General features: G+C 44.0%; 2 protein-coding genes across 2 annotated transcripts in view; both read left to right on the plus strand.

Annotated features, from left to right (window-relative positions):
• Positions 1-4,334: 4,334 nt before the first annotated feature.
• LOC307238463 (vimentin-like) lies at positions 4,335-9,727 on the plus strand (the record flags this gene model as incomplete). Its single annotated transcript, XM_080011450.1, has 9 exons — positions 4,335-4,867; positions 5,694-5,754; positions 7,225-7,320; positions 7,722-7,883; positions 8,409-8,534; positions 8,828-9,048; positions 9,268-9,311; positions 9,416-9,501; positions 9,633-9,727. The coding sequence occupies 9 exons, from the start codon at positions 4,335-4,337 to the stop codon at positions 9,672-9,674; spliced, it is 1,371 nt and encodes a 456-aa protein (XP_079867576.1). The 3' UTR covers positions 9,675-9,727.
• A 1,938-nt stretch (positions 9,728-11,665) lies between these two features.
• LOC307238205 (dual specificity calcium/calmodulin-dependent 3',5'-cyclic nucleotide phosphodiesterase 1A-like) overlaps positions 11,666-17,475 on the plus strand; it is a gene marked incomplete at its 5' end in the record, with an annotated part of 77,165 nt that continues 71,355 nt past the window's right edge. Inside the window, one exon of the mRNA XM_080011102.1 lies at positions 11,666-11,915. Coding sequence (XP_079867228.1) covers positions 11,666-11,915 — 250 coding nt within the window. The remainder of the gene's footprint in view (positions 11,916-17,475) is intronic.

The raw sequence follows: 17,475 nt of genomic DNA on the forward strand, positions 1-17,475 counted from the left end.
TGACTGCGAGTGCGTGTACAACTCTGGCATAGACACCGCTTTAATTATGTTTTAGTATTCACACCATTCATTGCATTACCTATCGTTATTATCTTTTTTTTTTCATATTGAAAAATAAACACGCCGACTCGTCAGAAATGATTGCAATTGTACAAAGAACAACCTGTAATGCTGAACTTAAATCTGCCAAAAAAAAAAGCAGCTTGTCTATTGTTAAACCGTTTTAATTTGTACAGAGGAATGTGTTGCCTGGTGCAACATATTGTACTATTGCCTAACACATACTATTGGCTCCTATTTAATGACCAAATGGGCTTTAAATACTCCATAGTACTACATTATTAGTCGTGCAGCACCTTTGACTCATCATCAGATTTTTTACAAATACAGTGGCATCTGAATTGTGAATGTAGACATAAACCATGAACCTACTGTAGATGAACCATCTGTATAACAAGGAATATATAAGTGATTGAAAGGCAGCATATGAATACATTTCCCTTCTGGCTTTTTCTTGTCTCCAATTTTGTTTCATCGTCTACCATGATGTTTGGAAAACTTTTCGAGGCAACATCTTTCGAATGAACATAAGGAACATGGAAAGTTCTAATAGCAGTGAGCTCGGAATTTCATTAAACCTTGACAATACTGTTTGAATAAAAATTTTATTTTGCTATTTTATTTTCTGTGAGAAGTGATGTGATGAGATATGGAGAAATATTTTTTGATACAAAAAATCGTTTGGGTTTATTTTACACCGTAATTAGTTTAATGTACTCAGTTACACGTACCTTTCCCCTTACAGATGTTTATTTAAAGAGGACTTTTTTTTTTTTTTACATTTTGTCCCTTCTTGCTATGACAGAAAATTTACTTTTGTTTTAATGTTAGTGCTTTCTTTCCTTCTCACTTCTTTATGTTATCAATGTTATCTAACAGTTGAAAATGTATGAAGCAATAATAGCCATTTTTGCTTGCTTCTGTTGATAGTTAGTATAGTAAAACAGATTTGACAGTGACTAATAGTCATTCAAGTAGGTAACCATTTGCATATATATTTTAGTGGTGACAGTATTCACAACATTAAGGGACTTCCAGTCGTGGGTGCAGAAATGATTTCAGAAGATAGATGGCACCATTCGGACAAAACTGTAAACCTGCAGCCTCACCCTCTTAACTCTCTACGCCAGCAAGCTTTCACACACAAAATGTAAAACGCTCTCGTGGAAAATCCATTCATTTTACAATTCATTTTTTATTTTTTAATGAACTATACTTCTGTCTAATTGAAGCATAGCAATTCTCTGAGGCGAGCAGTGGTCTCATCTGTAAATCTGACCTTTATACTTTATTGTTTTTAATTGGCAAACAAACACATAAATGAATAAAAATGATTATTATTATTATTATTATTATTATTATTATTATTATTATTATTATTATTATAAAAACATATAATTGTAAATGGTCTTACAGCCAAATAGCCCACTCAACAGTTTTAAAATTAACAAGTGACAGAGGCTTATAATTGTTTTTTTTTTAATCTAATGTAAAGTCCTAGTTTAAAAAGCACATCTTAATAGCTCTGAGCAAATACATATTTTATTTATGCGTCATAATGTCCTGTGAGCATTCACGGCTGTGAGCAGCGACGATCCCAAAGCCACCTTGTATGTCTGAGTTACATCTCTGCAGAATGATGTTTGGGGCGATTGCCATGGCGACGAGGCCCGCGGCTCGGTGATTCACAATCATGGGAGATTAAACAAAGGGTGCTCTTTGACTGTCCGGTGCCTGTGGTCTGAAGAATGATAACCAGAAAAAAGGAGAACTTATCCGGCACCCATCGCAATAGCACAGGCCGACCCAGACGAATGCATTTCCCATTCTTGCTCCGTCTCTTCTATACTATTTAAATAGGCTCTCCTGCAGGGCTGCTCTTGCAGACAACCACACATTTCACAACCAGAAAAAACACGAATCCAAACACAAAACCAAAGCTTGCCAAAGGCAGGGGGGACATTTAGCCCGAATGTTTCCTTGACTACATGCGACAGATTCTTTATTTGTATTTTTTGTTCTGGATGACAACTGTGAGAATGACCCTGTGACAACTATGCACAATTGACTGCAGTGTAGTGTTTAAATCCCAGACTGATATCTCTAGCGCTCTGAGCTGGAATTTTCATGCCCACCCCCTCTGCCCAAGTGCTTTTCTCTCGTTGTCAATGGAGATTTTAAATTAAGGGCTCTCAGCAAATCATGCCCCTCTTGGTGGGGCCCTGGCCTTGGCCTGGCCTGGTTCTTTTAGGCCCTGGAGGAGTTTCCCCTGCAATACCTTGCCTCTCTGCATCGCCACTTCATTGTCCATGTCATTGTTTCCTCAGCACATTATGGGATTTTCTTTTTGCGCTTTAGCACTTCAATCATTCAGACAACAGAATGAATGAAGTGACATCACGTCTTATTGTATGGTATTCTATGGCATGCAAGCATTATGGAGGTTCCTATCAACATTTCAACACGACGCAGGGAATGTATCATCAAAATAACTACAAAGCATGGAGCACTTTCCGGCATCCAGTTCAGTCTCTTTATAGGATCTCTTACTTTTATTGAGTCAGACTCTGTCTCCAGATTCTGTTAACTAAATGGTTGATGGAGAGGTTGATTGGCAGACTGTGCAGGCATCCTTACTAAAATATGTTAGGCCAAGTTCAAGTAATTACGTATTGCTTTTCTATGCTGGTGCAGTTGCTAAATGTTTTACACATAAGTCTGCCATCAAGATTGTTTCACACAACAAACAAATTCATAAAGCAATAATATATCAACTGTCACAGGCACACACACACACACACACACACACACACACACACACACACACACACACACACATAGACACACTCCATACAAGTGAAAAACAGCCACATCCCTCGAGAAATCTCTTGTGACAGTTTTATTTCCACGGTGAACCGTAAGTGATTTGTTATTCTTTTTAGTGTGTGAATCAACTAATGAGGCGACACACCCGCAACACACCAATTGCATCATTGTGGGGATTATTGCATGCATTAAAAACATGCATGCAATATTAATCCCCAATTATCCCCATAAGGGACACACACAGAGAACAAGTTAATGAAGTGGTGAGACTGTGTGGCTCATTGCTGTGAGATGGTGTGAGGTGTGGAATGCCATTGACTCAGCTGACCACAAAAATAAATATATAATTAAATCACTGATTCTCAGCACATCAGGAGCACTGCAGTGGCCATGGCCCTTCCTGCAGCAAGAAAAGAGAGAAATATATGGAGACAGAGGGAGAGAGGAAAGAGAAAGGGGGAGAGAGGGGTAAAGAGAAAAGGAAATGGAAAAAGGGACGGAAAGTGAAAAAGAGAAGCGACATGTGCTCACTCAGTTGTTTTTATTTGTTGTTGTTTTTTTTACTGCAGGTGAATCTCTTGGAAAGAGGGTGTGTCTTTTGCTGCAAAAGATGATGTTGCCAGCCTGCCAGCCAAATCAGGACAAAAAAAACATGACTTTGAGGAAACTCTCTCTCTCTCTCTCTCTCTCTCTCTCTCTCTCTCTCTCTCTCTCTCTCTCTCTCACACACACACACAGACACACACGCACGCACGCACGCACGCACACACACACACACACACACACACACACACACACTATATTGGCACCAAACTCTGTGCTTTGTCAGGGTGTTGGCTGGCTACACACACATACACACACACACACACACACACACACACACACACGTATATTTATATATATATATATATACATATCGTTGTTATTGTTTTTATCAATAAATAGCTTGTATTTACATACAAAATACATTTTTAATTAAGCTGATTGTATTTCATAATCTAGGTAAAGCCAGTTTTCAATGTAATTTCTGTAGGATTTCGCACTAATCTCATCAATCATGATGGTATAATTTGGCATTAATCGAATCAATAATAAGAATAGTAATAATAATAATAATAATAATAATAATAACATTATTAATAATAAAATGATAATATAATAATAAAAAAATAATAATAATAACATTATTAATAATAAAATAATAATAATAATAATAATAATAATAATAATAATAATAATAATAATACATTCAGAGTTCAGCGTTTTAAGATTTTGAAAGAAGAGGATTTTACTATAGGAGGTTCATGACGTCACTAAAAGTCCAGCGAAGTCATTTGCATGAGGAGGGGACTGAGTGTCCGTCCCTATAATAAAGCCGGTCCTGGTTCGGGACGAGCACCGCAGAACCTCACCCCTGAAAGAGACCAGCAACTTCGCGGAGTCCGGCCATGTCTTACAGAGCAACTCCCCACTCCTCCTACAAGAAGATGTTCGGCGGGGACCGACCCCTGACCGCCAGGTCCAGCTTCTCCAGCCGCCAGTTCTCCGCACCGATGCGCTCCTCCCGGATCTCCTTCGGTCTGTCCTCCGCCCCGATCACCGCCTCCAGGACGCACAGGGTCCGGAGCAGCGCCGTGGCGGCCGCGCCCCGGCTGGCCTCGGAGAGCCTGGACTTCTCCCTGTCCGACGCCATCAACACGGAGTTCAAGACCAACCGCACCAACGAGAAGGCGCAGATGCAGTCGCTCAACGACCGCTTCGCCAGCTACATCGAGAAGGTCCGGTTCCTGGAGCAGCAGAACAAGATCCTGCAGGCGGAGCTGGAGCAGCTGCGGGGCAAAGGCACGTCCCGCATCGGGGACCTGTACGAGGAGGAGATGCGGGAGCTAAGGAGGCAGGTGGACCAGCTGACCAACGAGAAGGCCCGTGTGGAGGTCCACAGGGACAACCTGGCAGAGGACATGGACAGGCTGAGAGAGAAGTATACAAGACGCATTGATCCCCATGTCAATGTTTTTATGTTTGATGTAATGCTTTTTTGTATCCTGGTGTATCCAAAATAAATGCACATAGGCTTGAGTTTAGGCTGATTCAATTCATTTAAAGTGGTAATCCATAAGAAAATATTTAAGAAAAATCCCATATTTGACATCCATCCCATACTTTTTTAGCTGCCACTTCATAAGTAACAGCCATTGAGTGTATTATGTATGTGCTCATCTATAGGCTGTTTCCATTGTTGGTGGCGGGCTCCGCCCTTCCCGCTAAGAAATGCAAAAAAGGCACAGAGTGAAAGACACTATGCTGGTTTGATATCCAGCCTAGCTCGCTGTAGTCAGTAAAGTCCTGATATGGATGAACATTCACAACAAATAACAACCTCCTCGGATGGAAAACGAACCCCGCCACCTCAGGTAACCAAAAACGAATCAATCGATAAAACTTAGAATTAGAAGAGGCCAAACATTTGAGAAGAGAAAGTGACCGTAAAGCGGAAAAAAAAAACCGTTGTGGTTTTAAAAGGAATTCAAGCACTTGTGTAATCCGCCCAACACAGACGAACTTATGAATTTCCACTTTAAATCCTTTTTAAAGTGTAAAGGTCAAGCCGTTCCCCCCGTGGTGGTGGTGGTGGGTTGGGTGGGGTGGCAGGCTTGGGTCATTTTCATTTAGTTGTGATTTTTCACAGAATTTCCGATGGAGCTAAATTCAAACATTTGCCCAAATGTTTCCCCCCATTTCTACACCGACTAAAAGCATTGCCCCAGCGGAAACTTCACCAGCATTGTGTTTTTTTATGACTGCAGGTTGCAGGAGGAGGTGGTGCAGCGAGAGGATGCCGAGTCCAACATGCAGAGCTTCAGACAGGTACAGGCCTCCGTCAGCCTCCTGTTCGAATGAGTATATTTCACACATCTGCACTTGAAACAGAGAAAGTGTATCTCCCAGTCGTCACGTTCTGACGTTTGGTGTGGTGAAGTAATCGTCCCTAATGCAAGATTTATTCTTAATTATAAACGTTCTCAATGAAGAGCAAAGAAAAACCACAACCTCTAAATTATCTTCATGTGAGCCCCACTTTAAATGACCATCCAGGGTCCTCTTTCCTTTTCCTTCTTTTGCCTAATTAACGTGATGAGCTAAGGAAAGAGGAATGCGCCGGCCCTGATGGCGCAACAAAAGGCTCTACCCGTGATCCAACGCTGCTGCGGTGCAGAACGAGGCCAAGCCGGGCACAAAAGGCCAAGTTGTGGCAGTCTGAGTTAAATCAGGCCTGCAATGAGGGGAGATTTCTTTCAGGCTGAGCCCAACACAAACACCCGACACTGTGGAACCAATCTGGTTATCAGAGCGAGGAGACACGCCACCATGTGACCTGGCAGTCCCGCTCCGGGAGGCGGTCGGCACCTTCTGTCTTACCAAAATGCAGACTGAATTAAATCTGCAGAATTTTAATATGATTTTTTGGTCACTGCATTTTTTTTAAGGGCACGGAGCGAATGATCAATGGGTGATGCAGAACGTGGGCGTGCAGCAGGAGGGCGTTCTCTGTGGCCCAGGGCTGTGGGGACGGAGCCAGTAGTTGAGCATTGTCTCTGTCTGGCATGCAGCTATTCTCCCAGCCCTGCGCCCGTGAGGCAAACTCTGCTGAATAGCAGACTTTATCTTTGGCATTAGAGCGGGAGCAAATCTCCTTCAATTGCTGATACCTCACTTACAGCCAGCCAACAACCCTGACATAGCACAGAATTCAGTGCCAATATTGTGTGTGTGTGTGTGTGTTTGTGTGTGTGCGTGCGTGCCTGCGTGTGTGCATGTGCGTGTGCGTGCGCGTGTGTGCGCGTGTGTGTTTGCTTGTGTGCGGTCGATAGAGAGAGACAGGGGGAAAGCGGGTGGGCTTTTGAAAACAGCCGACACACACACACACACACACACACACACACACACACACACACACACACACACACACACACACACACACACACACACACACACACACACAAGTGTCAGTATTATCAGATCATTAATCAGAACATTTTCAGGGAAGTGCCACGAGGGTCGATTCAGTCACTCCAGCCTTAATAGTCCCAGCATTGTTTATGGTGCATTAAAGTCACATGAAAACACTTAGTCTTCTGTTAATGACATTAGTCGTGACACACGTCATGTGTCTACAGTCAGTTATTGTATTTGCCGCAGGGGTTTTTGACTCTGCCGAAAGTCATCATGAAGGTTGTTCTGTTGGCCTCTGCCTGCTCCTGTGTCAGCGAGCTCGGGCGTCGAAACGTATCGGCTTTAAGAGGGTGTGTGTAATATGAGGTCACTGTCGCGTCGCAGGATGTGGACAACGCCGCACTCTCCAGACTGGACCTGGAACGCAAGGTGGAGTCCCTCCAGGAGGAAATCAACTTCCTCAAGAAGCTGCACGAGGAGGTAAACAGCACGTTGAGATGAAGAGGTTTTCCGTTCAATATGAATCCTGTGTCGAAAAAGCCGTTAGTGGTGAGCAGAGGTGGTAAATGCCAGGTTCGGAAAGTGAAAGTCCTGCCATGTTGGGGTTTTACTTTGTGAACCCGGATCTCCCACCTCTGGTGGCGAGTTCCGGTTGGAGTATCAGATCGGCAAGATCTAAACAATAACATAAAGATTATGACATTTTGAGTTCACTGTTATAAACACCCACAAATCAAAGACATGGTCAACCATTGCTTGACCATTTGATTCATCTCATTCTTATGGGGCCACTACACGCCGCCCGCCTGTTGATGGCAGTAGGTTGAAAAGGGAAGTTTCATCCAAACAACACCTTTTTGGGCTGGTCTGTCCTCCCGCAGGAGCTGCTGGAGCTGCGCGGCCAGATCCAGGAGCAGCACTTGCAGGTGGACATGGAGGTGGCCAAGCCTGACCTGACAGCCGCCCTGAGGGACGTCCGCTCTCAGTACGAGAACCTGGCCTCCAAAAACATCCAGGAGTCTGAAGACTGGTACAAGTCCAAGGTAAATGATGATGGGTCGAAATGATTATTTAAATAATTTGAGTGTTATTATTGGGCAATTTATCATGAAGAGGACAGCTGTCATATATATATATATATATATATATATATATATATATATATATATATATATATATATATATATATATATATATATATATATATATGTGTTTATCATAGTAGGCATGTTATAGTATTTTATTATTATTATTACCATCACCGTTGTATAATAATAATAATAATAATAATAATAATAATAATAATAATAATAATGATAATAATAATAATTATATTGATATTAATAATAATATTTAATAATAATATTTAACACTATATGTACCATAATATAATACCCGTCTGAACGATAAATGGTTAAAGCGTTAAGTATCACTGATTTAGAACAAATTCAACAGTTGACACTTTTAAACTCACTGTACTGTGCCTTCCATTTAAAACATGTGCTTATTAAAAAACATATGATTTCTTTTACTATTTCTTTTTGTCTCTTCTCTCTTCCGTTTGCCAGTTTGCAGACCTCACTGAAGCTGCCGCCAGGAACAACGAGGCCTTGAGAATGGCCAAGCAGGACGCCAACGACTACAGGCGGCAGGTCCAGGCGATCACCTGCGAGGTGGACACCCTCAAAGGAACCGTGAGTATTCCGCCTCGTGCATCCACGGCAAGTTACTGGTGCAAGCCAGGCGTAGAGGCGGTGTCAGCGGGAGAAGGAAAAACAACCGAGGCCCGCCTCTAAGAGCAAAATAAGCACCGCCACTTCATAAACTAAGGAGACAGAAACGGTTGGTGAGAATCACATTTTGAGGTCGACCGTGAATTCATAAAGGCAAACAGCCCCGGCAAATTTTTCCCCTTTTGAGGATGACAAAGTAATTTGCACCGCCACTTGTTGAGTGCCATTGTGTCCTGCGCTGGCCGCCGTCCCAGAACGAGTCCTTGGAGCGTCAGATGAGGGAGGTGGAGGAGAACTTCTCCATGGAGACGTGCGGTTACCAGGACACCATCGCCCGCCTGGATGAGGACATACGTAACATGAAGGACGAGATGGCACGCCACCTCCGTGAATACCAGGACCTCCTGAATGTCAAGATGGCCCTGGACATCGAAATCGCCACCTACCGGAAGCTCCTCGAGGGGGAGGAGAGCAGGTACGGAGATAGTTGGGCTTTGAACGGTTGTGTCGGTTTTTCCGTTTTGTAATTGCAGGTAAACCAACGCACTCTTTATTTGAAGAAAAAAAATAAAAATAAATAAAAAAGTTCTAGAATGGCACCTGTAGCTCAAAAAAATCTTAACCACAGAAATGAAAGGCAACTCGGGCCTTCACACTCGTTCATGTGGGGTTTTTTTTGTTTTTTTTTGAGCAGAATCTCCACCCCACTGCCAAACTTCTCATCTCTGAACCTGAGAGGTAGGAGTTACCTCTGAATGTCGGTGCTGACACAGCTCAGATTGCATGGACTGACGTGTCCCCACTGGAAAACAGTTTATCCTCCCTTTCCTTTTCTCTTGTAGAAACCATGATTGACTCCAGACCCCATGTTGAAAGCATAACGACCAAGAAGGTCCTCATCAAGACAATTGAGACCAGGGACGGTCAGGTACAGTAAAATCCACTTGAAGTGATTTTCCAATCAAACAAGGCGTTTTTTGTTTTTTCTCAGGTCATTTTAAGAGCGGACGCGCCGGGGCTGACCTTCACATTATCTCTTTCCTCTGTGTCTTTGGCCAGGTGATCAACGAGTCTACGCAGAACGAGGAGGAGATGGAATAAGCGGCTTTGTCCCACATGCCGGCGGACCGGCCGTAGCAGTGTGAACAAGGGCTTCAGCTCCGGGGCTTCCTGCAGACAAAGGAACAAACCAACAAACGACAAAAAAACCCCACAAATTGCTTCTTAAAGTGCCTTTACATGTTAGAGATCCAGTGAACGTGTGACCCATACGCACCCTGCTTCACCTCCCTACACCCCCCACGAGAACGTTTTGGCACGTCACTCGTGCCAAAACGCCATGGTAGAAATGTTTGAACTCACCTGTGTCATTTTTTTTTTTTTTTTGTTTGTTTTTTTTCTGGGATCAAAAGCGATATGTGATCCATGCCGCACGGCCACTCCAATGAAATCTGTAAAAGTCGCAAAAGTCGCGATGCAGCAATAAACGATTTAGACTGTGACTCGCTTCTCTGCGTTATAGTGGGTGTCTGAAAGTTCTGCAACCAAAAATACATCATTTGTGAGCCCTCACCCTCTTCCCGTTGGTCGTCGGAGCTCCTATATCCCTTTTTTTTGTGATAATAGTGACAGCTTGATCTGTTTTCATTCCATCCTTTCACAACCCCATTAGTCAAGATGCAACCTCACTGTGATATTGGAGACAATTTGAATCCAATTACCACACCATTGGTGCCTCCACCTATGCTGTGAAGAATTCAGTAGGAAAATGAAAACGTCACTTCACTGGATCATAATGTCAACCAATACCGAGTCACCCGGCCCCTTTCCCCCAGTGGGCCCGTGCCGAGGACACGGTGGAAAGGGGGGAAAAACTTTCAAGCACAACAGATTTCAGGTTGAAAACTGTGTGAACTGGAGGCTCCACACAAATCTGACCTTTGAAGGTCGTCGTGCGCAGCCTCGGGGGCCAGGCGGGGACAGAGTGTTGCGCCCCGGTAGGAGCCGCACTTCAAACCCCCTTCGGTCAGCGCGGGCTCACGTGCCGCGACGTCGCTGCTCCGACCTCAAAGCTGCACACGTCATTCCGAGGGGAAAGCTACGCACCGGATCAGACAACGGCGGCCGTCCTTGCCCAATCCTCCCGACGGTTGGCGCCGAGATGTTCGGCGGCGGGACGCTGACTTGCCTCGGGGCGAGAACGAAACAAAACATGAGCGCATCAGCGCGAAAGGATCAAGCGGCTCGGCGGCATCAAACCACCAAACCTCTGACAAATCCAACTTGTTAGACACCTGTGACAACTTTGAGCCCAATTCACTGAGGCCTGTTGCGTTTCACTGACATCTGCTGGTGTGTGTTGTGTGTAGCAACCCTGTCTATCCCGAACCACTTTTTTTTTTTTTTTTTTAAGAAACCCTGGATATTAAACGACATTAGAATAAACCAGTGTTTCTCTAAGGGTTCACTATGTTCCATCACGCTTCTACCCACATTACACATTCCCCCCCCCCCCCCCCCCCCCCCATTTTCATATTAGGTTTGCGGTCCATTCTCTAATGGGTTAATTACCAGGTAGATCGCGCAAGCCTCTGATATTTATTCAAATCTCCATTCGTCTGTGCTTGCTTCCCGGGAGGGTTTTTATTTTTTATTTATTTATTTATTTATTTATTTATTCATTCATTTTCGCCAAGAGAGAGGAGAGCAACTTTCTCCGTGACGTCCCCTTGGTGGGGAAGTGATCAGAGGGCGATGCGCGCCGGGACGCATTCAAACTCTGTTTCGGCTCCGAAAAGGTCCGGGCGCTCAACTGGTGATCACCGAGTTCTGAAGTTGTTTTCCGGGATGAAATCACACCGTCGCTCCGGCGGATTGTTTTGATGGATTTGCATGTTTCGTTTATTTTGAATGTTTAGTCGCCCGCGGCAATTGGAATGACTTCGATGATCATTTCTGCCTCGACATGAGAGACAGACAAAAGCAACGCGCTCCAACCGGCTCTGATTGAAGGTTTTATTTTCATTTTTTATTTTTTTTTTTTTTAAATATATATATATATATATATATATATATATATATATATGTAGGTGATGGGCTCCGTGACGTCTGCCTTGACCAGAACGAGGAACGCGCTGGTGAAGGTGGGTTCGGAACCCGACCGTGAGGCGGAGCGGAGCCGGTCCGCGCCGGAGTCTGACCGGGTCCGCCAGAAGAGCGCGCACTTCAAGGTGCCTTCGAGTCAGCTCGGACGGCAGAGCACCCGTCAGTCGCTCTCCGAGGTGCTGAACCCGCCGGATGGCGACGGAGCCAGGCCGAGCTCCAGGAGGAAAACCCCCCAACGTGAGTTGGAAGTCACAGGTTGGCGTGGTGCCGAGGTCGACTTTGGTCATCGCGGTTTCAGTTTCGGGATATAACTTAAATGTTGTGTGTCGTGTTTTGGAAAGCAGTTTGACGGTGACATTAACTGACATAATATTCAGACCTTAGTTGGTGGAGATGGTTTAGATAGACATGTTAGATCTATCTATCAATTAATGGATCAATCAATCAATCCACCAATCTATCTATCTATCTATCTATCTATCTATCTATCTATCTATCTATCTATCTATCTATCTATCTATCTATCTATCTATCTATCTATCTATCTATCTATCTATCTATCTATCTATCTATCTATCTATCTATCTATCTATCTATCTATCTATCTATCTATCTATCTATCTATCTATCTATCTATCTATCTGTCTATCTATCTGTCTGTCTGTCTGTCTGTCTGTCTGTCTGTCTATCTATCTATTCTACAGTTAATTTATATCCTTGCCCAGCATCAGCCCTACAGCATATACTGTACATCATTCAGTTTATCCTCATCTTTAACTCGATCACGAGGGGCCCCGACACTCCATGCGCACCTCCCCCTGAGGGAAGGGCCCTTCTCCCCGACAGGCTCTTAAAATACCACTCGCATGTTTTGTTTCCATGGCCCTAACAGCGAGGCTTGTTTATTTCCTCCCCGATCCCCATGCGAAGCTCACCTAGGGTGAGGAGTTCCTCCTTGGCTCTCACCTGAACTCTCCCCGGGCCCCCTGTCAGGAAACGCAACACAGACACCGAGCTCTGCGGCTCGGGCTTACTCGATGTTACCCAGGGCCATCAAGAGGAATCATCAAATCACAGATATTGGTGTTGTTAGGCCTCATCACCGTTTGAACCTGGCTTGGCATTTTGAGTTTGCAGTGAAGCTCAGAAGTGCAAGGGATCACCTATTTGTAATTTGATTTCATCATATGGACTTTAAGTGTTGAGGTTCAGGATGGTCCCTTGACTTTTTTTTAAAACCTGAATCACGTTAAAACTGTACATACACATACACAAAACATATAGGATGGATAAATCGTGTTACCCCGCCCTCCATATATTCTTTCTAACCTCCAGGAAGGGCCGGTGCAGGGACAATTTGATGCAAGTGGTTCCTGTGATTTCAGAAACACAGCCAGGTTGTAAATATAGACCACTGGAAAGATTCTATAATAGCCATAGTGTTGAAGAGCTGTAATTACTGTGGCATTGATTACGATGCTGTCACAGAAACTAGGTCACATCCAGAGGGTATCCCATGTGGAGATGCGGAGCCCGAACAGTAATATTGCTTTCACAGCGGATATTAAATTCTCCTCCTAGTTTCATTTTTTTTAAGAAAAGTGGTCTCATTGTTAGCAAGGTTTGACAAAAGAGTAGAACAAAGTTTGGCGGCATGCTAAGGACGCCGGATAATGATCTGAAATTTTTAATCGCGTGAAAAGGGATTTTGTAGGGAAATATCTCACCCTTTCGATGAGGCAGATCCAGAAGAGGGTCTATACAGTGGTGGTATAAAGATAGATGTTAAAAAGAAAACAAGACGTACAACATGTTTTTGTGTGTTCACCGCACATGTTATTTGCTGAAATACTTGATACTTTTCTAAGCCATCCCCACGTCCACCGCTTTGTGACATTTATGACCACAACACCATAATTGCAGCAGTCTGCTGGGCAGTGTTGGATATTGTGGGTTTTTGTTTTTTTTTGACACAGACCACACAGCAGTATGTGGCTGCTTTGTCCTCTGATCCCCTCAGAATGATCTCTTGCTGGGGGCAAACGATGACCAGTCCTAATCACAAGGTCTGAACTCGCCCGCCCGCCCGCCTCTCTGTCGGGCTGGCTGGCTGGCTGGCTGGCTGGCTGGCTGGGTGACCCGAAGCTCAGAGTCTGAATTAGACATTTGGCCAAATTTTGACACGACGGCTCATTTAATCTGTTGTTTGTCGGCTCGTCTCGCTCGGGCTGCAAACACAGGTTAACTTTACCTTTAAAGGGGTTTATAATGACTATTTAGCAGGGGAAAACCCGCTCCCTGTGTGTATTAATTACGTGACAGTGTCTCTGTGGTAACAGTTGTGCGGGGACAGACTGTTCAGCCTGATCTTGCGCGGCTCCATAGCCGTGCGGTGTAGGGGAGACCTCTAATGAGCTTGTTTTTCTCTCTGATTGCGTCCGTGTTGTCTTGCTGGTGGTGTGCTACTGGGGTAATCAAGATATCCCAATACCGTTCAGCTGTTCTCTAATCATTCTTCTGGGATAAATCACGTGATTAAGAATTACACTCGTTATCTATTTCCGTCTGGGAGATGAGCAGTATTTCCACAGTTTGGTGACTTTCAAATACCCGTCTATGGAAAAATACTAACATGGTGAAATTGACATAATATTAGACCTTCCTGATAGTAGGGCATTGGATTTGAGTAGAAATATAACCTCTCATAGGAGTATAACTCCACGCCTTTTAGACAGGACTGCAAAAGGCTCTTTTTGTTGTGTTGGTAATGGCCTGTTCTGGTGTTTGAAGCTCAGATCAAAGGTTGAGGGACAGTTTTACCCTCGATGGATATAATGGCACTAGCAGGTGTGTTTCTCTGAGAACAATACGCCAAAGTCTTTGGAAAACATCAAAAATGATCATAGGACATTTCAATTAGTAGTGTGTGCATTTTGGTCATGGACAATACTCATGGTCTATATTTAATGTAGACCTGTGTAGACATTTCACAAACTCCATATCCAAAACAAATACGACCGGAAAACGTGGAAACGGAGCATCGTCTGCCACGATGCACCACTTGGTCAGTGCCTCATTTTGGAATTTAAATCCCATTGACGAGGCATGTCAGTGTCAAAAAATTCTCGCAAAAGACTCGCAAGTTCACCGATTTACACGCCAGATTTTCTGACCACAGCCACACACTGAATGGTGAAATCCGCTTTCAAAGGCTCGCCACGTAAACTTTTAGCCGCGCTGTGTCCGTGCGAGATGCCTTCGGTTTTAATTTCCTGGCGCTCTGTAGGTGAGGACAATGGATGCTGAAAATAACACCAAGACCCCAGTGAGCATTGTATCGTTGTAAACATTGCGGCGGGATAATGAGCACTACATGTGATATTAACTCCTTCTCATCCTTGGTGTAATGTATGCCATGTTCACACTGTGTTTGAAAGGTCCCTCTGTTGCCTAGTGACAGTGACGTTGGGCCTGGTAATGACCCTTGAAGGAAATGGATCTTAAAAAGGAATGCGCAGATGTTATTGGGCAAGAGAAACGTCTCTGCTGCGGAGCTGCTGCACTCCAGCGCTGTCCGTCCAGACGGTTAAAAGAATCGGCATTGACTTTTTGTCCACTTAAATAAACCTAGCTATAACACTCAACACTGAATTTACATGCACAAATGAGATTTGGCAAATTGTACGGCCCTAGCCTCTTTTTAAACAGGGCGACTACTGTATTTATTTAATTCAAGTCAAGAGAAGTTGTGTCTATGGCGCTTATTCATAAGCCGCTTTTCCTCCCAGGTACACGAGCTTAATGAGGAACCAATTAGGCCGAGGAGCCTTCTGAAATGGGAACCTTCTGAAACAGGAACCCCAGTGCCTTTAATATATAATTTCGGCATGTGTCACAACATCACCGTCTGTCCATCAGCCGCTGCGTTTCGGGTTCTGCGCCTTGCAATTTTCTTTCATAAAGCAAAAGCAGCGAGGCGAAGCGAGTACCACGAGCAAGAGGTGTCTCAAAATTGAGATAGGCGTGTTCGGTGATTCTCACGCAGCTGGGGTTTGACCGATCGGCGTTGTTCCGTACTACAAACCCTGCCCCGATGGTCCCAGGACCACTGCACTTGGGACCGGGAACTATTTGAACCAAGTTCCCTCTGTGGAAAAGCACCATTTCAAACTGCAGGCGAACTAATGTCCCGGTTCCCGGAAGGGTTCCTGTGTTGGAAAAGCCCCAATATCCTTTTGATAGAGCAGAATTGCAATAACTGCAAATCCATCACTTAGTTGTTGGTGTTGTTTGGGCGATTCACCTAAGTAAGTAAGGTAAGAGGAAGTGGTATACCGCCCATATAAGGAAAGGAAAGGAAGAGTCGCTCAAGTGGCCAATACGACATCAGCATCAGCGGGAGAAATGTCCACAGCATCCAAACCAACACGGTTCTGTTTCTCATTCCCTCCGTCATTAGAAACGCCAAGCACCCTGCAGAGATAATCATCTGTGTGGATGAGGCACACGGGAAGGGGGTGAAGGGGTTCGGAGCCCGAGCACCGTTGTCGCACGCGGTGCCAAATGGCAGCCTCTGCCACTCTTTGCGGCCACATGCAAGCACGACCACGCGGCAAATTCGTTCTAAATATGAAACGAAGGCATCCGCCATGTCCTCCGTGCAGACACTCTGGGAAGTCATTTTAGCTTCCTGAAAGACTGTTTACAATTACAATAAACTGGAAGTGAACTCAGCTGTACCTCGCTATGTTGTAGACACGCCGCCTCTACAACTAACTGATAAATATGTTTGGAAACCGGTGAGAAATGAGTGGTGAAATGGCCTGTCTTAGAGCCAATCATCCCGGAGCTTAAAACACACACTGAGTCCTGACTGGGACTCAGCTGATGTACTGTACACGCTGCAAAACAAAAAATTGCGACGGAACGTTCGACCTGCCTCTTCTGCCTCCTTTCCATTTGTGCGGCGTGGAACAGTTTTCCACCTCGGGCTTGTGTACACACACAGATGTATTGAGACTAAATGGCGACCGCGTACCGCCAGTCACCTGGATGCTGAATACTGAACTCTCAAACTTGAAGCAGTATATACTGTGCTACTCTGCACGCTTGTTTCTGTGGTGTTGGTGTTGGACACGGACTGCTGCTATTTTCAGCCTGGTTGGTAGTTAAGCTGCATGTTTTGCAAATGACTGAATCTTTTTTTTTTTTTTTTTTTTTTCAATCCATTTCTCATTTCTGCTTCTCTCTCTCTCAACAGAATACGCCTGCAAAGTTATCAAATGCAAAACAGGCTTTAGACAGTGACGGGAAGATAAACTATCCAACTAGATAGATAGATAGATAGATAGATAGATAGATAGATAGATAGATAGATAGATAGATAGATAGATAGATAGATAGATAGATAGATAGATAGATAGATAGATAGATAGATAGTGGATAGATAAATAGATAGATAGATAGATAAGCCTGCAGATATGCATTATTGCCTAAACATTGATGATATTCTCATTACAGATTTGGTCATAGCAATATTAATAATAGCGATGGGAATTTCCGGGGATCTTTTGATTTTAAAGCATAAATAAATCTGGCTCTTTCCATTTAATATGTATTGTTGGGTTTTTGGTTAACATCGCTTAAAAACCACATTAAAAAAAAGTTCATGCCTATAGCTCCTCTTCTCCCCCAATGAACTCTGAAACTGCACTTACAGTATATAAAAAATGACTCACAGAGCTTCAGATGGAGTCTGTTTGAGTGCAGTAATGTTCTCTTTTCAAGTGGTTTTGGG

Source organism: Zeus faber (assembly GCF_960531495.2).
Source record: "Zeus faber genome assembly, chromosome: 12".
Classification (NCBI taxonomy): Eukaryota; Metazoa; Chordata; class Actinopteri; order Zeiformes; family Zeidae; genus Zeus; species Zeus faber.